This window comes from Microtus ochrogaster, linkage group LG4 (assembly GCF_000317375.1).
Source record: "Microtus ochrogaster isolate Prairie Vole_2 linkage group LG4, MicOch1.0, whole genome shotgun sequence".
NCBI classification, from domain to species: domain Eukaryota; kingdom Metazoa; phylum Chordata; class Mammalia; order Rodentia; family Cricetidae; genus Microtus; species Microtus ochrogaster.
The window spans coordinates 60411301-60434904 of record NC_022030.1 but is presented as its reverse complement, the minus strand read 5'-3'; the positions used below and the strand labels follow the sequence as shown (position 1 = coordinate 60434904).

The window sequence follows — 23604 nt, the reverse complement described above, 5'->3', positions numbered from 1 at the left end:
TCTTCTTCTGTCATGTGACATCTAGGGATCAAACTTAGATCATCAGCCTTGATGGCAAGAGACATCTTTACTGACTGGGCCATCTCTCAGATCCAGTTCACCCCCATTCTATAGACAGGGAAGCCGAGGCTGGGCTGTGTCTAAGGTCACACAACGGGTGCATGCAAGCCAGGACTTGGACTCCGCTCTGCCTGCTGCAAGGCTGGTGTCTCATTCTCTGGATATCTTGTCTACCTTGTAACTGGAGAGAGGCTCGGGATGGATGGATAAATGGATGCGTAATGCCCCCACACATGCCTCTTCTGTGACAGAGGCAGACTAGGTCCACTTAGGGTCAGCAGGGTGGGCTTCAGGCCAGGGTGCCAGCAGCCTGCAGATCTTTTATACCCTTGTTCCACTCTCGTCCAGTCTGTGCCCAGCTCTAAGGGATGCCATGGGGAAAGCGATGAGCTGGGACACCCCAGGCTGTCTCTGACACTGTTTTCTTCATCACTAGTGGTGGGGGACCGTTCCAGCACTCAGTTTCTGAAAATGGAGCCAGGGCAGTCGGGGGAGCAGAGGACCTGCAGAAACACTGCCACTCTGACCTTCTGCCCCTCTCCCACCAGGGCAGTGGATGTCACTCCCGGACTTCCCCGATTACCACAAGTGGGGCTTCTCCCTGGCAGCGCTCAACAGTGATGTCTATGTCACAGGTGGGTAGCCCAGAGCTCCTAAGGATCCCCTGAACAACTTGGTACTGCACCGGCCTCTCCAACCAACTCTCCTGCCCAATAGGAACCTGGAAAGTCTACTAAGACCTTCCAGACCTTTCTACACATCTGAAAGTGAGGGATTTCCAGAGGTAGAGATGGGGCAGAAACTCAAGGTCATCCTTGGCTGTACAGCAAGCTTGAGGCTAGCCTGCCGCAAACACATAAAGACCAAAACAAGTCTAAAGCAAACGAATAAAAATTCTGGCAGGTGCTAAAAGCCACCACTGTGTGTACTGAACCTCTCTCTGGCAGGTGGCTCACGGGGCACCAAAACAGACACCTGGTCAACCACCCAAGCCTGGTGCTTCCCGCTGAAGGAAGCTGTCTGGAAACCTGTGGCACCCATGCTGAAGGCCCGCACGAACCACGCCAGTACAGCCCTGAACGGAGAGATCTATGCCATAGGTGGTGAGGTCTCCCTCCCTGTCACCATGCCCCTCATTCCTAGAGCCAATGGTCCCCACCCCATCCTTCACTGGGGATGTTGCTGGGGAGAGCTCTCTGCCTTCTGGGATCAGTGAACCCCATGCAGGTTGTCCTTAGTCCCCTTGTCTGGGCCATCTTGGACAGGCAGGCCCTGTTTTCCTGTCCTGGAGAACTCAGAGACCCAGAACCAGCAGGAATGATCAGACACACCCCAGAAACAGGGACTCAAACCTCAGCTCAGGGTCACTAGCAAGTCTTGAGGGTGAATGACCCACAGTGACCTCCATGCCGCTATCAGCCTGACACAGGGACCACCTCGTCACCCAGACGCCCCAGGGTTACAGCAAAGACTTTCTCTGGGGAGCATATTGGCTAGATAAATATTAAAATAAGACCCAGAGGTGGCCCTGAAGAGCCGCAGGCGACAGTGGATTGAAGCCACTTCTAATGCCTTAGGGGACTGCCTTTTTCTCTAATAATTGCTGTGTTCCTGGCCAGGAAACAAAGAGCACCCATAGACCTGAGACCCATGCACCTTGGGGTGCCCAGAGACTCATGCCTTGGGGTCTCACAGTGCACATACCTCATAATAAGTTATTACAATTGGCTCATCCACTCCACTGGGGGCTGTTGCCATAGTTTTATGCCTTACAACCTATTCTCCCATGGCTTGCCCTAGGGACCAGTGCCCACCATCCCACCCCCATACCACTTCTTGGTGTGGTCTTGGGAAGGCCCTGCCTATGAGGAGGCCCAGTTCACTCCCTCCCCAGGTTCTACCTCCATCGTTCACCTTCCCTTCCTGGAGCCCTGGAGCCATCTCTGCCACCCTACATTTCCAGGACCCTCTCCTATGTCTAGACCCCAGTGCCCAGCTTCTACCCAGCTAAGGACATCCTTCCGTAGGCACTGCCCTGGATGCAGTAGAGGTGGAGCGGTACGACCCCTACACGGACAGCTGGACTCCCGTCAGCCCGGCCCTCAAGTATGTCAGCAACTTCTCAGCTGCCAGCTGCCAGGGCCGCCTCTACCTAGTGGGCTCCAGCGCCTGCAAGTACAACAGGCTGGCTCTCCAGTGCTACACCCCCGTGACAGGTGGGCAGGCCTCCCTGATGGCCTGTATTCCCAAGGGAACAGGTCCGGGTGGGGCTTGTAGTTTCTGAACCTGGCAGAAGGACAGCCACGTGGGGAGGTATGGGTTGGATAGATGCAGAGCCCCAGGGACTCCCCGAAGCCTTTGGGAACGAGGCGGGAGGGAGGCCAGGTCAACCCCTCCTGCACCCCTCATGGCCCAGTGAGAGGCAGTCAAGGCCTCACAGCCCACTGGCCCAAGCTTGTTCCGTAGGCATTGAGGGTGCTGGAGCTCTGGAACCCTCAGAGCGGAGCCCTCATGACCTTCCCCAGTGAGCAGCTGCCCCCTCCTCCTGGTGAAGTTGCCCATCCATGTGCCCGGCAGATGCATGGAGTGTGATTGCCTCACCTTTCCTGCCCAAGTACCTGTCGTCTCCACGCTGCGCTGCCCTGAATGGAGCCCTCTATCTCATTGGTGACAACACCAAGAAAGTCTACGTGTATGACCCGGGGGCCAACCTGTGGCAGAAGGTGAGTCTCCCCATGCCTCCCTCTGTCCACCCCTTGTGGAGTCTTGAATTCCTGATACCCCAGAGATGCAACAGAATGGAGGTGTGGAGGAATGCCTCAGAGATGCGGGGCAGGCCTCCAGGCTCTCTCTAGAAAATAGGGTGGTCCCACAGTACCAGGGATGATGGAGACACAGACCATAGCTGCTGGTCACTGCCAAGTCCCTTTCCTCTGAATTCTTGTGTTCCCTTCTCAGGGATCAGATCCATGTTCAGGGTGAGTGCCTCTGGGGCAGCCAGAGATAGAAAGGAAGAATCATCCGTTAGCTGTGGGGCGGTGAGCATCTCACCCCATGGGAGATCAAAAGCAGGCGGATCCTGAGCTAAGAGGGTGGGGGGTGCCACCTCAACTTGCCAGTCATTGTTAGCCAGTAGGCCCAGAAAGGGGTAGGAGGTGAGCGTGTCCAGATTCCATCGCAAGGAACCAGAGCCTGGCCTTTCTCCTCAGTTTCAGGCTGATGTTCTGGACCAGTCCACCTACCTCTCAGTTCCCAGTCCCAGGATCCTGATGAGCCAGCCTGAGGACAGAGGGCCCACTGAGTCCCACTGCCCACAGCTGCCCTCTGGTTTCAATGTTCCCTGATGGGAGGCCCCATTACGGTAGCGGAAGAGGTAGAGAGCGAGCCCTGCCAGGGGGCTGCTTCCCCGAGCCTCTTCATGCGGAGGCAACACAGGCTTTTTCTGGTCCATCTGTCCTCTCCATGAGAGCTGCAGTGCAGCCAAGGCTCAAACTGACCCCACTGGAGGCAGCTCTGGGCTCAGACCTCAGCACCCCATTTCGATCCTTGACACCAGAGCCTGAAGGAGAGAGACAGACAGCCTGTTAGACGTAGGTTGGTGAGAGACCATGGCCTCACCGGTAAAGCCTCTGGTATAAACACAGTGGGCAATGGATGAGCTCAGGGATTCAGGGTCAGCTGGTTGTCCCCAGCCCCACCAAGAGCATCCTTATTTCCACCCTCCAGTTGCCCACTGGTCCCTGACAGCTGCCATCCACAGGTGCAGTCACAGCACAGTCTACATGAGAACGGCGCCCTGGTCTCTCTGGGTGACGCGCTGTATGTGACAGGCGGCCGCTGGCAGGGCATGGACGGCGACTATCACGTGGAGATGGAGGCCTATGACACTGTGAGGGATTCCTGGGCCCGCCATGGCTCCCTACCCCGTCTCTGGCTCTACCACGGGGCCTCTACCATCTTTCTGGACATCTCGAAGTGGACGCAGCCCTTCAGCCCCAGTGCCGGTCAGGAGCACTAGGGAGGGAGGAGCTCCTGGGTCAGTTCTACATTGCTGTGCAGAATGGCTCCTTTTGTGTTTGTCTTCCGTTCATTGTGAGCTGCTGCCCCCTCCAGGGCTTGGGCTTGGCTCAATATCAGATGTCACAGCTGAGGACACAGCTCTGGTCTCCGGTGCTACCAAACTTTGTGAGCAGCGATGAGAGTGAGACCCTGACGCTAACGTTTGGTAGGGGAGAGAGCTCTGAAGACCTCCGAGAAGGAAGCTGAGGGGTCCTGGACAACACTCGCCAGGCAAACAGGCTCCAAAGTGTCAGCTCTTCTTGCTCTACCCATCCACGGTTTTGGGGGGAAGCTGCACAAATTAGGGGTTCAATGGGGTACCCAGAACTCTGAGCCAGGACCTCAAGCTTGGGTGCTCACCGCAGCTCTTTGACCATGTCCACAGCTTCCTCCCCTCTTTCCTCAGATTCCACATTCACCCCCCATGGGGTGGCTAGATAAAGGCCAGGTTCTCCCCATCCCTGGCTTCTACATGTTGGTACCATGTTTACAGATCTGCTCCTGGGATGAAGGTGGCTCCTGCCCCACCAGGGGTACCTCTGACACCAGAAGGCAGCCACTGAGGAGACACCAGGATGTGATACGGGGCAGGAGAGTAAGACAGTGGAGGATCTCCTTAGAAAGTGGCTCTCAACTTTCCTAATGCGGAGACCTTTTAATATGTTCCTCACGTTGTGCTGACCCCCCTCCCACACACACACCATAAAATTGTTTTGTTGTTTCTTCATAACTGTAATTTTGCTACTGTTATAAATTATAATGTAAATAGCTGATATGCAACCCCTCACCCTAGTCTTCAGGGACTTCTGGAGATTGCCCCTGGCTGTGTCAGAAGTTTGCTCCCGGTGATCTGCTGGGATGGGTTGGGGCTAATATCTGATGGGCTCGTCTGTTGGTCAGGATGTGGTTTGGACTGGCTGAGACTTTAGTCTTACTAAGGTTGTGTGTGGCTCAGTCTCCCCATATTCTCTGTGGTTTTTTTTCCTCCCTCCCATCTTTACTTCCTTTGTTTCTTCTCCCTCTTCCTCTCCTCCAGAACGAGGCACTAGATTTGTAACCAAACAATAAAGGACTCTCACTGTGTGTGAGTGGCCTGGTCTGTCTGTTAGAGTCTCGTGAGGACCTAGACTGTAGGTTGGGAATTAATTGGGCCAACACCAGCTACTACCCACCGAGGCCTTGAGTGGCCCCAGCTCCCACTGTGTGTGGACTTCTCCAGGCCCAGCCCAGGGGACTAGATTGGCCCCTGACACCCTGGGCTCTGAGGACAGAACTCAGTTCCATCCTGCTTTTGTAAGTCCAGATTCACTTTGCTCCTAGACTAACTCAGAGATCAAAAAGGGCAAGGTATATGGGTGTTGGCTTCTAACAGAAGGAAATCCAGACTTGGGTTGAGTGCTCCCAGGGTATGGTGGTTTGAATAAGAATGGCTCCCATAGGCCATTTCAATACTTAGTCATCAGGAGTGGAACTATTTGAAAGGATTAGAAGGATTAGAAAGAATGGCTCCCAAGTGAGCCATCCCAGGGCTCTGCCCCCTGGGGAAATGTCCTACTGTGTTTTCCCAGCATTCCATCCCAGGGCTCTGCCCACGGCAAATGGCCTACTGTGTTTTCTAAGCCTGCCGTCCCAGGGCTGTTCAAAGGTAAAGGCTGAAAGAGTGCAGCTGACTCTAATCAGAAATGGGGAGTTGGACCAGGCAGTGGTGGCACTCGCCTTTAATCTCAGCACGAGGGAGGCAGAGTCAGGTGGATCTCTGGGAGTTCAAGGCCAGCCTGGTTTACAGAGTTCCAGGACAGCCAGGGCTGTTACATAGAGAAACCCTGTCTCAAAGAAACTACAAAAAGAAAGAAAGAAAGAAAGAAAGAAAGAAAGAAAGAAAGAAAGAAAGGAAGGGGAAGTTGGAAAGGCCATGCATCTCAGGACAAGTGTGAGCGGGGGAACTCCTGGCATGGGAACACATGCTGTCCAGGGCATGGTCCTCAGCTTTGCTGAATTGTGCCTCATCAGGCCTGTCTGGATCAGTGGCATGCTCAGTGTTCCAAGAGGAAAGTTCCTCCAGCAAGGGAGCTGAGAGTCTAAAGGGCATCTCCAGCTGGGGGCCAGCTTCAAGGGAGTCCAGGCAGGGCTGTGGAAATGCCAAGAGCTAGCAACACAGGGTACCCTGACCACCTGCTTCTGGGGACACAGGAAGACGGTGAATGGTGCTGAGAGGCTGCTGGGGAGCACAGCTATAGCCACAGTGCCTGCTGTGCACGAAAGATGTCCCTAACTCTCCTGTCCCCATCTCCTGCTAGTGCCGCCCCCTGGCCAAACCAACCAGAACCTAGGGAGGGGAAAGAGGGTGCTGGCACAGTGCACTAAAGCCACGCTCAGGACACAGATGGGCAGGAAAGGGGATACTCATCAGCACACCACACAGAAACTCGGGCACACTGGTCACTCATGAGATCCTTCTGTAGACAGACCCACATGTAATGCAGGGGAAGGCCATAGGCAGCCAAAGAATCATTTCTCAGGGTCCCAAGGGAAACAAGAACTAGATGTTTGAAGCTAATGAGGCTTCTAGTGAGGACATAGAGTCCTCAGGAGCTCATGAAGCCTACAGGAGCCCTCAGAGCCCTAGAGGCCTCAAGAACACTTGGACAGGGGGCTGGAGAGATGGCTCAGTGGTTAAGAGCATTGCCTGCTCTTCCAAAGGTCCTGAGTTCAATTCCCAGCAACCACATGTTGGCTCACAACCATCTGTAAAGAGGTCTGGCGCCCTTTTCTGGCCTTCAGGCATACAGACAGAATATTGTATACATAATAAATAAATAAATATTTAAAAAAATTAAAAAAAAAGAACACTTGGAGACCCCGTGCCTTCATTACTGTTCTATTGCTGTGAAGAGACAGCATGACCAAGGCAACTCCTGCAAAGGAACAGCATTTAATGGGGGGCTGGCTTACAGTTTCAGAGGTTTAGTCCATTATCATCATGGAAGTGAACATGGTGGCATGCATGGTGCTGGAGAAATAGCTGAGTGCTACATTGTGATATACAGGCTGAGAGAGTCGAGGCCTCGCATGGTCTTTGGGGACCTCCAAGCCTACCCTCAGTGACCCACTTTCTCCGATAAGGCCACACCTCCTAATCCTTCTAATCTTTTCCAACAGTTCCAATTCCTGCCAAACATTCAAATACATGAGCCTGTGGGGGCCATTCTTATTTCAACCACCATGTCCTAGGAGCACTCAGAGTCTTCAGGAGCACTTAGAGCAAGCAGAAGCACTCAGAGCCCAAAGGAGCACTCGGATTGTAAGGCCTGGATGTGCTTTTGTTTGGTGACTCCCTGATACTCCCCAGCTCGGTGTTCCATTTTCTTCATTTATGTGATGGGAACAGTCATGTGATCTGAGCACGGATGGTCCATCCATGTGGTAGGCAGACCAGGTGACACCACAGCTATCTGCCTGTGCTCTAGAGGCCACACAGGTAGTCGGCCTCGGGCAGGCTCCCAGTGCCTTTGAGTTAATGGAGATTGCATCCCAATGACCTCAGCAGCCAACAGCCTTCCTTTGGAGGAAGTGGGACCCTGGGAAAGCTTGGCTCGCTGAACTGCCAGGAAGCCTGGACAAGGCCATGACATGAGGGCCCAAGAATGAGGATTAGATTTCTGCCAGGAGAGAAGGCACATGGGGCGGTCACTCCAAGCTCTGCCTGCCCTGTCCTACGGCCACTCCTTCAGCAGCTCTACCCAGATGCAGGCACCACCCTCAAGGGTTCCACTTCTGAATAATAGTTCCATCAGTACTGTGGGTTCTGGACCCCATTTCTAATGCCTCGGGAGCTTCATTGTGCACTGTCCTCTAGAGGGACTTGTGTTCAAATGGGACCCTGCAAACAATCAGGAGCCTTTCCTGAAAGTCCAGAGTCCCAGGGCCATGGGCCTGGCCTAGGCTGCGTCATTACCTTGAGCTAGGGTCCAGGAAGCCATGCCAGCACCAGAACCGATTGGATCTGGGCCCTCTGGAAGAACCCATGATGTCACTAGGACAGTCCACTGGAAAAATAATTATTTTCACATGGTAGCAGATCCTGATGTCAGCCCTTCAGCTGGGGCCCTCGCTGTGACGGAAGTAAGGCGGCTTGACATCTTAGGGTCATGCTCCCTAAATCAAGCCCCCTCATCAGATTCCTTCTTTTGGCCTTTAAGGGCACATGTGCTCACGTGTGCATGCTTGTGCACGTGTGCATGCGCCCGCGCACACACACACAGGATTTAAGATTAAAACTAACTAAATAAACAAACCCAAATAAAGCCAGGTGTGCTGGCTTATCTCAAGCCAGTGCAATGATAGCTGCCCAAGGAAGAGTGGGCCTGCCTATTTGGAGGAGACCACCTGCTCTTCTCCCAGATCAGGCCTTCAGGGTTTACCACATCTGTCCTGGTTGGATGCCCCGTGGGCAGCCTGAGTTCCATCTGCCCCTACACCTGCCTTAGAGCATCAGAGGGGTCTGTCCTTCCTGCCAGGCTGGGTCAGTGCTCTGTAGCTGTTAGCACTGTCGATGGAGTCGGAGAGGCTCCAGTATTGAAGATACATATGGTGGCAGCGTGGGAAAGAGCAGGAGCACTTCACAAGAGTTCCAGGTTCCCAAGCTTGAAAGGGAGGAGCCATGAGGGGCTCCATACTCCAAGTCATCAAGGCCTAGGACTTGAAAGGCACCTGGAGAAATGGAAGGGAGCCTGGGGCGTTCAGAGGACACGCAGAATGGTGGAGTGGGGTTCTTGAGTGTCCTTGGAGAAAAGGGGGTCTTACAGAGCTGAAGGTGCAGGTTAAGAGACGACATGTTGGCCCTGGGCTGCAGAAGGACAGAGGCTAGCCACAATTGGAGGTGGACTTCCACCGGCGCCCGCCTTCTCTCGGGGTCCCCGGTGCCTGCTGAGCGCGCCCGAGCCGCAAGGGGGCGACGGCGGAGAGGGCGGCGCGCGCGAGGCGGGGGATTCAAGCGCGTTATAAGGCGCGGACCTGACCCGCTGTGCTCGCACGCCGCTGTCGCCTCCGCCGGCATGGCCTCTGCTCACAGCCCCGCCGGAACTCTCCTGCTGCTCACCTGCGCCAGCCTGATCGCCGCCATGGGCCTCCCGGAGCTCGCCGCGCCCGGGGGGAACCAGGCACATCCGCGGCTGCCCGGGAACGAGCTGCCCACCTCGCCTGCCGATAGCCCACCGGTAAGATGCTCCCGCGCCCCAGACCTCCCTGTCCCAGGGGACTAGAGACTGCAGGAAGGTGTCCAGCACCCCAAATGCCCCGGGCAGGGGCTCAGTGAGACCAAGGGTTGTGTGCTTGCGCCGTCAGCATGGTGTGCTGGCTTTGGCGGCAGAATTCTACTAAGCCAGTAGGAGAAGCTGAGGAAGGTGTGAGAAGCAGATAACTTGCCCGAAGCAAAACTGGAAGACTAACAGAAGAGCGGGGCTCCCAGACCCAGCTCCTTTTTGTTAAGCGACTTTCTAACTCAGGTGTTAGGTGACCGCTCGTGAGAAAGGACTGATATAACCAGGCTCTGCCCCTCCCTTCTCTCCCAAGATCTCCACCTGAAATGCTGGGGTGGGGGGTTGTGTGTGTGTGATGGGGGGAAATGCAGGCTGGGGTGGGTGTGACCAGAGGGCTGCAGAGCGCGAATTGGCAGCCCTCACGGAAACCACTCAACCCTGGAAGCAAGGGCTCATGGAAGAGTCTCTGTGGGCCAGTCACAAGGAGACCCCAGGCCAGAGTTCTGTCCTCCGCACCCCAGAGGCCAACAAAACATTCACTATGACAGCTGGAGATGGTTACAACCCTGGGCTCCTTCTGCAAGGTATCCCAAGGTCCCTTCCACCATCTCATCCCGCCTCACCCAGCCGCCTCTGGGTCGGCATTCCCCCCTCCCCCACAGACCTAACCAACGGGAAGCAGGAGAGGGCTGGAATTTACCAGCGGGGTTTTGGTCTTGAACCCTCTTTGGAGTGTCAGGCCGTCACCAGCTTCCTTATAGCTGGAACATGACTGGCCAGGGCAGCTGCCCAGCCCCAAGCCAACTCCTAGGACCCCAGACCAACATGGCTAACGGGTCTGAGCCCATACCCAGCTCACTGGTCCCCCTGGAAGGATCGTGACCTATAATGGGAAGCAGTGTGTCATACATGTCCAATGAGGGTGCCAGTTCAGGAAGAAGCACGGAAGCCTCCATCTTGCCAGCATAGCAGCCTGGCCTGTGACCCACAAGCACAGGTTTGGATCATTCTGAGTTCCTGCATCTCTGTATCAGACACTGGAGTCTGTGCCTATGACTTCTTCTAAGGTCCTTTGAGTCATTGCCTCCCCAGCTGGCAGCCCTGTGTGGGACCCAGACTGCCTGATTTGCCAAAGGCCTCTGCCAGGAAACGAGGCTCCTTTCAGATCTAGACTACTTGGGCCAGTGTCTTAGAAGTGTTAAGAACGCTGGGTGGTGGTGGTGCAGGCCTTTAATCCCAGTACTCGGGAAGCAGAGGCAGGAGGATCTCTGTGAGTTCGAGAGTTAGTTCTAGGACAGGCTCCAAAGCTACAGAGAGACCCTGTCTTGAAAAATGAAAAAATAAGGGGGGGGAGGAGTTAAGAAAGATAAAGGTTCCACGCAGTGGCCTTGAGTCATGGCATCTCACCTGGCCCCTCTGCTCACCATGGCCTATGAGCACCCACAGTGACCCAAGGCTGGTCTCTTTGTTGTTTCTGACTGTGGGGAGGGAAAAGAGAACCTGCTGTCAGCCATGATTCACAGTCACCTCCCGAGCACCTGTGGGTGGCGGTGGCTCTCAAGGGTGGTGATGTTGTCCATCTCGAGGAAGAGCAGGAAGATGTGTCTCAGAGCACCTGCTCCAGAGTCCCACCTCCCACCTTCCTGCAGCCTGGGCTCTCCCAGGAGTGCAGTGAGGTTTCGTCCTCATTGGGCTGGAGATGGGCAGGGGGGTGGGTGGGAGGGAGATGACGATGACGATAATGATGACACCAACGATGCTACCTCTGAGAACACAAGTGATAAGGTTCAGGCTGCTGCCAAGCAACACCATAGAGCAAACCAACCAGGCCGTGGCCATCTGTGTTCTAGGAGCCAACCATGGCGCAAACACACAGTGTGGATCCCCGGGATGCCTGGATGCTCTTCGTTAGGCAGAGTGACAAGGGCATCAACAGTAAGAGGAGGAGCAGGACCAAGGCCAGGAGGCTGAAGGTAAGCAGCTTGTGCTACCACCCTCACCAGCCCCTTTGCACCCTTGTCCCCAGCAGCAAATGCCATGGAAAGAATCACATATGAAGCCGGGATCCAGCAAGCCTGGAGTTAGAAGCCTGGTTCCAGTCATTCACCCTATACCCTTAGGATGCCAGATCCTCCCTAGCTTTTCCCTCATGCCCAGAGAGAGAAAACACATGCCCAACATGTGTTTGGGAATCAGAGTACCTTCAGACTGATACAGGAGGCCCTCTCAGTATGGTCCTGGCCTGGGCAGGAAGCTGGCACTTGGTGACTCATGCATTGAGCTCTTCAAAGTGACTCTGGATCAAGGCTGGGCCTTACTGTGAGTCGGTCCTCTCTATCGAGGTCAGCCTTGGCTGCCTGAGAGGTGCTGGGTTGGCCCTGCACCCTTAGCCACCTGACCTTGCCCAGGCTTCTCTATGCAGGAACGTGCCTCCCCTCTCTTAGGTTCAGACCCAAACCAGTACAAACTCTTTCAGGGGCCCCAAAACCAAGTGCAGTGGAGACTTGCTGGTGTGTCGCATGTCAGGATGAGATGCAAGTCCTCAGAAGCAGCCTGGAATGGTCCTTTCTCTGGGAATCACACCAGGAGAGGCAGCTGCAATGTTCTTCCGCATACAGAGCCTGCCCTGCCTTGTGCCAGCCCTAGTGAGCTTCATACAGGCACAAACCCATCCGCACACTCCCTGGCCTGTGGCTTTCACTCCCTGCTTAATGACAAAGGGATATGAGAGCCCAAAGGACCTCCACCAAGAAGGGAAGAGGCCACAGCCACCGTGGGAGCTCTCCTGCCTGCCTCTCTCTAGCAGGACCTGGCAGTAGGGGTCACCCTTGTCCTCCCCTCAAATGTTCTCACCACCCACCTTTCCTTCCAGCTTGGCCTGCCAGGACCCCCAGGGCCACCAGGTCCTCAGGGTCCCCCAGGCCCCCTTATCCCATCTGAAGTTCTTCTGAAGGAGTTCCAGCTGTTGCTGAAAGGTAAGGGTGCCACCCTGAGGGCACGTGCTCTGTGGTAAGCCAGAAGAGCATCTCTACTGGGCAGACTTCGGCACCCAGCAAGCACCCGCTAAATTGCTCTCCAGTTGACAGTCCTATCTGCCATGGGGCAGGTTGGGGGTGGGAGAAATGTGACAGGCAGAGGGCTCATGGAGGAAGACAGACTGCCTTTCACTGTTCTTCACTGGGGACCAGCACCCCTATCTCCAAGATATGAGACCAGTCCAGGGCTGGGGAGCGGCTGTCCCTATCTTCTGAAGTTGGCTGTACCAGGGAGAACTGCTTCCATCCTGCAGCTTGTTTTAAATACATTTCCAGCAGGTGAAGAGCCTTTGTGTTATCTCCACTGTAGCCACAATAGTGGCTATACACAACTTTTCCAAAAATATGGGTGTGGCCGATTGAGGATACTAAAGGACGAGGGTGGACGAGGGTGGACGAGGGTGCTGGGTTCTGGATATGCGCCTGCTGGAGCTTAAAGCAGACAGCATGGAGGGAAACTGGCAGCTGCAGGGTCAGGGAGGAGTGTCCCCAGGACTCACGGGGCGGGCAGGGTGGTCCACTGACCGCTCTGTGTCAGGCGCAGTGCTGCAGCGGGAGAGCACGGAGCCCAAGCACTGCACCAGCGACTTCACCACACCAGCCTCGGGCAGCCCCTCCTGGGTCCCGCCCACCCAGGAGCATGACCACGACCAGGACCCAGGTGCCCTGTTGGCGGTGCTGGCTGCGGCCCTGACCCAGGGCCCACGGGCGCCACGCGTAGAGGCTGCGTTCCACTGTCGCCTGCGCCGGGATGCACAGGTGGAGCGGCGCGCGCTTCATGAGCTCGGAGTCTACTACCTGGTGAGTGGGGCGCAGCTGGCAGGGTGGAGCAGGGTCGGACCCCAGGTGACCTCGCCTGTGTGCTCCTTAGCCCAACATCGAGGGAGCCTTCAGCAGAGGCCCAGGCTTGAACCTGACCAGTGGCCAGTACACCGCACCAGTGTCTGGCTTCTATGCTCTCGCCGCCACTCTGCACGTGGGTGAGGCCCGGGGCATGGTGGTGGGGTGCCTGCTGCCCTGGCCCTGACAGCACTCATGTGACCACCTCGGCTTGTGTTCCCTGCAGCGCTCACAGAGCAGCCGCGAAGAGGACCGCCAAGACCTCGGGACCGTCTGCGGCTGCTGATCTGCATCCAGTCTCTTTGTCAGCACAATGCGTGAGTGGGAGTGGGCGCTGCAGCCTGGCCCATGCCAGTGTAAAGGAGCCTCCTCTATTCCTACTACCACTGGGGCGTGGGGGACCCCGACCCCATCCTGCTTAACTCTTTCCCAGGACCTTCTCTGTTCTGCCTCCTTTCTGACTCTTCCTGACACCAGAGCACTCACTCAGAGGGCAGAGGGAGTGCCGTATCTGAAAGGGCTTTGGGGGGAATTCCATGAGGTCCTTCACTGGTCACTTTTCTGCACCTCACCTGTGAAATTTCCCCCAATGATTTAAATTGCTCATGGCTGGCAGTGTCCACCCTGTGGGCCTCATCTGATCCATGAGAACAGGGCCTGTGGCCCGCTCTGCCTGGCACCTGGAATTGGGACCAGGCACAGGGCAGGTGCTCTGCACAGCTGGAGGGTGCGTGGATGAACAGGGAAAGTCTCAGATTTAATCTGGCTTAGGACTTTCTGTGTTGTCTGCTGCCTCCCATCTTGGCCTGTACTTGTTTCCCATCGGAGAGCCAGGACTTGGTGCCCTTTGCGTCTTTCCTCCCTCTGATGACCCGATTCACACAGCCCTCTCCTAGGGATGATGGCTCTGCACCTAGCACTTCACTGCACATGGCCTCGATTGCTGAATGCTGCTGCTGTGGGCACTGTGCGTGAAGCTGGTGAGGCCTGGGGACAGGCTGACCATCTTTCTGTCTTGGGTGCAGCTCCCTGGAAACTGTTATGGGGATGGAGCACAGCAGCGAGCTCTTCACCATCTCAGTAAATGGTGTCCTGTATCTGCAGGTGTGTGGGGCTGTGCTGACCATGCAGGAGGTATTGGGGGGTGGGCAGGTGTTCAGGGTCACTGGGCATAGCACCCTCAGACATACTGAAGTGCCGGTGCTGGCTTAGGAGCCAGGCTTTAGGTCCCGTTCTCCCTCCAGCTCTTGGCCCATGACCAAGAAATTGTTGGGGGACAACAATTTCACTTTAAGACCGTACAAGAATCTGATGATGTGCCGGGAGATGGTGGCGCACGCCTTCCCAGCACTCGGGAGGCAGAGGCAGGTGGATCTCTGTGAGTTCGAGACCAGCCTGGTCTACAGAGCTAGTTCCAGGACAGGCTCCAAAGCCAGAGAAACCCTGTCTTGAAAAAAACAAAAAAACCCAAACAAACAAACAAAAAAAAAAACAAAAAAAGAATCTGATGATGTGATAGGTGCTTCCAGCCACCCAGGCCCTCCCAGGAGGCCAGGAGGGTGGTCACAGAACTGGATGCCTGAGCCCTCTGGGACTACGGGAGGCCCAGGACAGTTATTTCCTACACGGAACCTCAGTGACAGTCTCTTGCAACTGTGATCTGCCTAGTGGTAGGGATGCAGATGTCAAAACAGATTTACTAAAAAGGAAAGTGCGTGAAATGACTGTTCACGTATGACGGAGCTCTGCTATGCTCCAGGATGGGGGTTTGGCTCAGGTCAGTTGTAGTGCTGGAAGCACGAATTCTGCTGAATTCTAAGGGTGCATGTGCCATGTGGGACCTCAGGCGCAACTACCCTGGGTGGATCTCAATCCTTACTATGGTGGGTAGTGTTAGGGTACTGATGCGTGGACCACACTGGGGCAGCAAGGTTGGAGCAGTGCTCGCAATGACTGCAGTCATGGCAGGCCTGGGAGACAAGCTGTGCCGCAGAGAACCCTGCTAGCCTCTTTAACCCCAGCGGGGCCCTGGGTAGGAGCTTGCTTCCATAACCGAGATATGGAACACTAGAGAGTAAGAGTAAGAGCCAGATGTACTTACTAGTTTTGAGCACAGACTAGTTAACATGGGCTCTGGACTTAGGTCTGTCCCTCCTCCCATGTGGGGCGGAGTAGGTCGCAGTATGGACAATGACCCGTGATGAGCACTGCAGGCTGCCCAGGGCCTCTGCTGACACGTGCCCTTCCCTGCAGACAGGACACTACACCTCCGTCTTCTTGGACAACGCCAGCGGCTCCTCCCTCACGGTACGCAGCGGCTCCCACTTCAGTGCCATCCTCCTGGGCCTGTGAGGGCTGCTGTGGGGGCTCTTACCCTCACCAAGCACAGTGGTCTGATGTCTACAGTGTCAAATGACAATGGCTCTGTGCAAGAGAAAGCCCACTGGACCTCTACACTGGGCACTGCATGACCTCTCAGCACAGCGACCCTGCACATTCCTGATGAGGTAATGGAAGGAAGCAGGCTCTCCCAGAACCAACAGCAATTTGTGGGTATCATAAGCCCCACTTGGCTCTTCTGGGACCATTTTTGCATATTTGGTAGCACTTGCTGTATGTACCCCCAGCTGCAGAGCTGGCACCCTTGTGTCTCCATACAGCCTCAAATTCCTTTCTGTGGCCCAGCATCTTCAGTACTTTGTATGGAAATATAGCTAGGCCACTACCTGGAACAGGTACCTGTACAAGGCAGGCTATGGGGAAATGATTGTAGGTGCTTAGTAGGGGAGCCCAGGCCTTCTTGGACTACACACCCTGTCTACAGATTCCTGGGTCCATATACAGACAGAGTTACATGCCTCTGCCTGCGTGTAACCTCAAGGACCTAGGGACTTGGGCCAGTGAGCCTGGGCCTGGCAGCAGTTTCTACTTCTAGGGTAAGCAAGATGAATTACAGGCCCCTTAGTGGGCACCCTAAACATATGGGCTCTGTACTTCTCTGCCATCCCTTTCATAGACAAGCCATCTTCACCCCTACAAAGGCTACCCTTTCCCAACCCTTCTGAAGCTCTGGCTCACAATCATCCCTCCTGAGACCCACTCCTGCTGCAGAGCGTGGTCTGGCTGAACAGGTGGCCTGGTAGTGAAGAAGCTGGTTGAGGACTCTTCCCATGAGAAGGTGCAGGGCTGCCTTCCAGCTTGTCTCAATGCAGCCTCATTTCTAACAAAATGTGGGACTGGTTCCACACAGCCAGCGGAGGACTGGGACCTCCAAGGTCCCATAGCCTGCTGATGAAGAGTTGACACCAGCACATCCATCCCCACCAGATGCTTCGGGATCTCTTGGCCTAGCAGGAGTGTTCAAGCCTGGGATGAGGGGCAAGAGAGTAGTAATTGCCAGTTGTTTTGTCTTTTAGCTGACCTCAGGATGAGGTTACTACAACAACCCTAATGCCCTTCTATAATCAGACTTCTCCCCCGAAGCAGGCTGCCAACACACAAGGGAATGGAGGGCTCTGTCCATGAGCGGGCCTGGCCCGATTCTCAGTAGGGCTGGTACCCACCCTACCAGGAAGCACTGTACTGGCCTAGGTCCTGACTCCCTGACACTTTGATAAGGACATTGGGTAGGCACACCCTTCTCTGGACTTCACTTTGTATCCAGTGGGCACAGCCATGTTAGAGAAGTTATCTTCTACCCTTGAGAAAGCCACATTAAGCACATATCTTAACACTGTGTTACACAGCAACTTAGAAGTATTTATTGTGTCCTACTGCCTGGAAGAATGTATTTATGTACTGAATCACACAAAGCTGTGACAATGAAGGACAGACCTGGGGCTCATTACCTTCTTTTTCCAGCCTACCTCACCAAAGACTGTGAGGGGTGAGATCTGGAAAGAGAGGGAGAGATGCCTCCAGTCTTGGGGCTCCCCTTGAAGGTGGCAGGGGAGGCTTTTACTAATGAGGAAGGCTACAGGTGTCTTTCAGCAGACAGTGGCACTTAGGGACAAGGGTCATAACCTCTGAGGCACTGAATGATTCCTGCATTCCTACAGAATTTACTGAATTAAAGTGTTCTGCTTTATGATGAGGTGGCGTTCTGTTCCGTATGCCAGGCTGTCCTGGCCCTAGTCTCCGAGCAGGATTGCTGTCTCATTCCCCGGAGAAGGGGTAGCGCTGATGCTCTCTAAGTTACATTTTTTTTTGAATTGCATTTATTTGGGAAGTTGAAATATGCATACCATGGTGTGGAAATGGAGGTCAGATGAGATAGCCTACGATAGTGGGTCTCTCCTTCCACGTTGTGGAGATTGAATTTAGGTCCCCAAGCTTGTCAGGAAGCATCTTTACCAGCTGAGCCAGTGCACTGGGCCCACATTTGGGTATTTTAAAAATAATTCCTTTTTGTATGTAGTATGTGCAGGCATACATTCATGTGTGAGTATGTGAATGCGGAGGCCAGAAGTCTTGTTCCTTGCACCTTGTTTTATGCAGCAGTACCTTACTAGGCCCCCAATATAAGTCCTGAGACTGACAGTGAGTCTAATGCTGTGGTGGGTGGTGACATCTGGGCGAAAGCCAGAACAGTCCTTTAAGGGAATGAGAGTGAGCTGAATGTAGCTGTTTAGGAGGCTGATGGGACTGGCACTCCATGAGGTACCTTTACCTATGGGCTCCTTTCCAGCCGCACCTGGGTTCTTGCTGGAACTGCTCAACATGTGTTCTGTACAGAAAACCAAACAAAGCCTGACTGCCACCCATCATCCCACTGCAAGGTCCCACTACCCAACGCAGTTCTAATGAGGGTGAGAGCATGTGACCTACATGACAGTCATCATGGGCCTGTCCAAGATGTCTGGGATGGTTCTGACAAGGACAGACCCAGAGCACATTCTAAAGCCAACAGTTAACCCAGGACCAGTCACTCAAAGCAAATTAAAGGAACTCAAATGACTAGGAAAAAAAGAAACCTTTATTTACAACCATAGAAGTCCCACGGGAGCACACACACCGTGCACAAACAAAATGAACCTGCAAGTCAAGAGTGCATGTGCTGGCCCTCAGTGTCCTATCCTCACCACCATCACCGTCACGTTGTCTGCCGAGCCCCGCTGCACTGCCTTGTTGGCCAGCCTGTTGCATGCAGCTTCATAGCGGGCATCAACAGCAGGTTTCCCTTCTCGGGTCTGGATCTTTTCATCCTACCAAAGGGATGGAATCTGAGTGACCAGGACATCCCAAGACACTACAACCAGGGAAGGGCCTGCTCTGTCCCTAACAAAAGCCCCCAATAGGGTTTATGTTGAAAGGCTACAAGGATTACTCCTGACACAGGGCTATGGAAGTAGCGAGCAGTGGAGACAAGTGGTACACCCTCTAAGATGTCTCACCTCAAGGCAGGACAAGATGAAGTTCACAGCTTCCTCTGGGGTAAAGACCTTGAAGAGCCCATCACAGGCCAGCAAAATGAACCTACAATATTAGGAAGAAACAAGGGGGTTTCAGCCACAAGCTCTTGAACAGGAGGTGGTTTAAGGGACAGTTCAGTGGAAGAGTGGCTGGCTGCCTAACGTAAGGAAGGCCCTGGTTCCATACTCAGTACCCTAAAAACAAAAATAAAAGGATAGTGGCACACACATATGTGATCTTGGTTGTCTAGAGGTAGAGAAGGGGTCATTCTGGCTACAGAGCAGGTCTGACACCAGGTGGGCTACAAAAGACCTTGTCTCAAAAGACCAAAATCAACTGAGATTGGTAGTACACGCCTTTAATCCCAGTACTCAGAAGACAGAGGCAGGAGGATTTCAAGGCTGGCTTGGTCTACACAGTGCGATTCTGTCTCAAAACAAAACAAAAAAAATATCAAACCAAACCAGTAACTTTGTATCTATCCAACAACACAGCAGCCAAAAAAAATTTTAAGGCAAAAGAAATAACTCCTTTTTTGAGCTGTGGGTGGGATGCTGTCCACTACAAAGGGACTATATTTTCCCAACCCATAAACAGAATCAGAGACCTTAACATGAGATGCTGCATTCTGGCACTTCAGGGACAAACGCAACAGCAGCAGCTATGTAGTGAACATACCCTGTGATCAGCCACCACAGGCCCAAGGATGGAGAGCTAAGGGCAAGCTAAGAGAGGCATCCTTGGGTGGTGCTTCACTCCTGAGGGCCCAAGATTCAAAAGTGAATATCCCACTTTCTAGTCTGAACACAGCTCACGCTCCCCATGATGACCAGAGGAAGACTCTGAGCATCCATGTTTCACTGTGGCAGCCACTGTTGTCCTGGCCTGGCTTTAAGGTAGTTAGCTGCCTTTGCTTCCTATCCTGTACAGTTTCCCTCTTCTGTCAGGGCATGTGCCCAGCCATGTTTTCTGAGCACACAGCCCGAGGTTGGGACATAGTGGAAACAAGATAAGCAGGCTACTCTTCCCAGTATTTTCAGTCATATTCAGAGTAATCAATCATACAACATGTACTTATAACACAGTCAAGGAGTTATGAAAGCAAAGTAGAGCCCCAGGGCAGAGAAAGCTATCAAGAAAATCCTATAAGCGGCCTCTAGAAACATACCCCAAAACCACAGGATGGCTAACAACATGGTACAGGCAGGCAGGTGTCAGAGCAGGGCACTTCCTGGCAGGCCTGGGAGCTGTGCCAGGAGGCTGCCATATGGCTACTATTCTCTGCCACCCACCCTGCTTCAGCTCAGTCCTGTTTTCTGAGCTCCTTTCATTCCTTCCTGTTCAGTTTGGCTCAGCCTTCACCATCCTGCTAAGAGTCAGGAGAGCTCCCTGCTCTGTAGCCTGGTCCTCAGACATCCTTGCTAGGCTCCCTGAGCTGCCCTCACAAGCCTGTGCCTGATCTACCTGCAACAGGCAACACCTGAACAGGAAGTCTGTCTCAGCCTCTGCCCCTGTAACTCTACATTTATGAGCTAAAACCCAAGATCCTGTTCAATCTGTCCCCAAAATGCTTTCCACTCCCATTCCCCCCCTCCTCCCCGCAATCCATCAAGTCCGGAGCCACCATTACTAGCACAGACCTGGCTAGCCACTTGAGCGGGCTGATATGAGTCTGGATGCCCCTCCCCTACTGCTAAAGCCTCCTAGCACAACTTCCACACTCCTGCGATAAACCAAGCATTCATCTCATTTGTTCCCTGACCACCGTGGATCCTATGAAACCAGAGACCATGGTCTGGCTTTGCACCCCAGGGTCAGGTGCATTGCCTACCCACCCCAAACTCCTCCAGCAAAGACAGCAAGAGAAACAACTTGTACACCAACGCTTTTGGTGATCATTTGCTTTTACCTGTCATTGGGGGTCAGCTGACAGCGTCTGATATCAGGCACAGATGTGACCCCACAGCGCTTGTACTGTCCATCTCCAATGGAACGGGATACCTCCAGCACGCCCAAGACACGCCCATCTCTAAAATGAGGGGAACAATGTCAGACTCTCATTTGACAGGCCAAAGGTCCCCCCCACCCCAAAGCCGAAACTCGGAGATCATGGTAGCTGGACCTGATATTTCTTTTTGTTTTTCAAGACAAGGTCCTGTTCCCCTAGGGGCTGGAAACTCACATAGCTGTACACTTGTGACAACTGGCACCATCCATCCTCATCGCTGGTGGGCTCAACAGTGAACCTCAGTACAATCTCAGTAGTACACCCCTTCCCCCAATTTCCCAGGCTCAGTTATCTTGACAAGATGGGGTGGGTCCTAAGCCCCTCCTTAAATGACTGAGCATGCAGCCTGTGTTAAGGTGGCCAGGAAAGAGCGTGGTTTGCACTCTAATTAACTAGGCTAGGCTCAAAGGACCGCTGAGGCTGTGGCCCTAGATGCCGAAGTGCTTTCTTCACATCAGCAGTGTTACAATCACACTCACATATTTTCACCCAGACTTTTTGGTGAGGGGCAGGGAAGAAACAGGAGATTACATGTAAACAGGAAAAGGCACCTCAGGCAGACACCATGAACCAAGAGAACCAGTGTGGAGTTCCACTGCCCCCAAGAATCAACCTAGCCCAGGCTCTCACTGTGACCACATGGGCCCTCAGGCCACCATTTGTAAGACTTAGTAAATGCCAAAGCAGTGTGGTAGCTCAGTATCACTGAGGTTCCTACATCATAATTGAGACGCTGTACAGGCAGACAAGTGGGACAGGAGTCCTTACTGGGCTGGTACTATAGTCCTGGAGACTATAGCATTTAGTGCAGCCTGTCACCCACAGCAACTCACTTCCACCACCCTAAATGTTTTTAATCCCTAAAGACTTCTGCTGGCACCTGGGAGAAGCAGAGCATTCTAGAACATATATTATTAGACTGAATTGGAACAGAGTACCTGGGAGCAATGCTCAACAGGAAGAGTAGGGGTGCTCAGCTTAGGAAGCAGCTCCATACTTAAGAGCACCTCCTCTGCAGCCCTCAGACCACAGCCGTGGTCTGCAGAGCCTTCCTACTCTAGTCCTCCCAAGCTAAGACTGCTGCTCTTCATGGATTTGGGGCTCAGCTGGCTACTGAAAAGAGGAGACTGCTGACTTTTCTAGCATGTGCAAAGCCTACCATACTGCTGTGTGCGGCTAGGCTGCAGGTAGGAGCTCCATCCTGGAAAGCAGGTGCCCAAAGCCAGTGGGAACATGAGCATGACTATACATACGCTCTGGTCTCTGAGGGCATGAGACTAGCACTCAGCCCAGGCTCAAGAGCACTGCACTGTTGGACTGCCAGGTCAGTGTCTTGGAAAGCCTCTCTCCTTGTCTGGCTAGATCTTTCCCTGTAAAATAACTTCTCTTTGTGCTCTCAGAGGAACCCCTGCAGCACACTGCATTCATTGTAATGATCACGTACAAAGTTGTTTCTTTTTTAAAGAAACACCAGAAAAAAAATTAGTAAACAGGGATGAAAACATGCCTCTCTAAATGTCCTTTATTCAATTTGTTTTGAACTACGTGGTAAGGGAGTAAGAGATACACAACCACATTAACTATTTTAAACTATTTGGTGGCATTATAGACATTCATGTGGGCACACAGCCATCACCACTGTCTACCCCTAGACTGTTCTCTCTGCCCAAACTAAATAAATCTCTGTTCCCAGTTAAGAGAACCACTAACTCATCCCCTTCCCACCAAGAAGGCTCATTCTAATCCCAAGCTCTAGGACTCTGGGTCCTCAACAGGGAGAATCATAGTGTCTGTTCTTTGTGATTGGCTTAGTCACTCCATACACTGTCCTTAAGATTCATCCATGTGGCCTCTATGAGGCCTTCACGCCTCCTGAAGGCTAGTAATACTCAGTTCTTTATAAATACAGGTTCATTCTCCAGTCTTGTCAATGCTGCCCTCTTGTGGCTGAGAACATGGAGTAACAGTGGTTCTCACCCTTCCTAAATTGTGGGGCAGTGACCCACAGATTGAGACCCCCTGGTGTACAGGACTTGCTGCTGAGTCCTGTGTGAGCCCATGTGACCTGGGGAACTGCAGTCTCCACAGTGGCTGCATCATTCTCCATCCCCACCAACAATGCAGAAAGATCACAATCTTTGATGCAACTTATAGAGGAAAAAAGCCTTGAACTGAAAACTGAACGTAAGGTAAGGTAGTAACAAAATAAGCAAGGTAGTAACAAAAGCACACTCAACAGTCCCTGTGCACAGCACTGATAGGATCCCCGGAGCACAGTCGGACACTGCTGCACCCAGCACTGTGACAGCACATCTACAGTGAATTACCTTTCAAGTGCAACAAAACACCAAGGAACATGTAAATTCTTAAACAGCGCTAACTTTGTACTATGATTTTGAAGCTATTTAGACAAAAACATACACTTTTATTACAAACCAGGTTTTCAATAGGAAATAACTACAAATATTAAATCAAAGAAGAAAAAGTGCTGTAATGAGAAATTTGGGTTAAGAAATAGCTATCTAGCATGTAATTTTACATGTATAGTATATTTTAACTTTGCCCCTGAACCAACTCAGAATGAATTAATGCCCCAATGAGATGAGCATTCAGCACAGGATCTGGTTCTTAAAGCTGGCGGCAAGTATGGGCAGGATAGTGAAGACACCCAAAGGAGCTTCCAGCAGCTGTGCAGGCAACAGCCTAGCACACCCATAAAGTACAATTCACACAGCAACTCACAGACAAGACACACGGTGGGGAGCAGAAAAAAAGACAGAACCCTTACCCCACCCCAGGCCAGGACCTCTTTTCAGACTCTGAACAAACACTTAAGACATTTCCCCTACTTCTCAGAAGAAATCCTGCCACTGTACTCATGAGAGCCTTTCCTCACAGAGCACCTGAAATACAGAGGACAGCTGCTGAAAGA

The 23604-nt window shown here is 53.2% G+C and overlaps 3 protein-coding genes across 4 annotated transcripts in view; 2 read left to right on the top strand and 1 right to left on the bottom strand.

The window, feature by feature from the left end:
- Positions 1-4078, top strand: part of Klhl30 (kelch like family member 30) — a 7509-nt gene extending 3431 nt beyond the window's left edge. Inside the window, exons 3-7 of the mRNA XM_005361688.2 lie at positions 609-695; positions 1008-1163; positions 2088-2276; positions 2638-2783; positions 3821-4078. Coding sequence (XP_005361745.1) covers positions 609-695; positions 1008-1163; positions 2088-2276; positions 2638-2783; positions 3821-4078 — 836 coding nt within the window. The remainder of the gene's footprint in view (positions 1-608; positions 696-1007; positions 1164-2087; positions 2277-2637; positions 2784-3820) is intronic.
- A 4873-nt stretch (positions 4079-8951) lies between these two features.
- Positions 8952-15604, top strand: Erfe (erythroferrone). The gene is made up of 8 exons (XM_005361780.2): positions 8952-9335; positions 11228-11350; positions 12250-12352; positions 12951-13213; positions 13284-13392; positions 13479-13569; positions 14278-14356; positions 15506-15604. Exons 1-8 carry the CDS (start codon positions 8952-8954, stop codon positions 15602-15604), a joined length of 1251 nt encoding a protein of 416 aa, XP_005361837.2.
- A 2603-nt stretch (positions 15605-18207) lies between these two features.
- Positions 18208-23604, bottom strand: part of Ilkap (ILK associated serine/threonine phosphatase) — a 26693-nt gene continuing 21296 nt past the window's right edge. For both annotated transcript variants that reach the window (XM_005361687.3, XM_026786338.1), the window contains exons 10-12: positions 20574-20693; positions 18646-18727; positions 18208-18456 (exon numbers count right to left, since the gene is read on the bottom strand). In XM_005361687.3, coding sequence (XP_005361744.1) covers positions 18316-18456; positions 18646-18727; positions 20574-20693 — 343 coding nt within the window. In that variant the 3' untranslated portion in view covers positions 18208-18315. The remainder of the gene's footprint in view (positions 18457-18645; positions 18728-20573; positions 20694-23604) is intronic.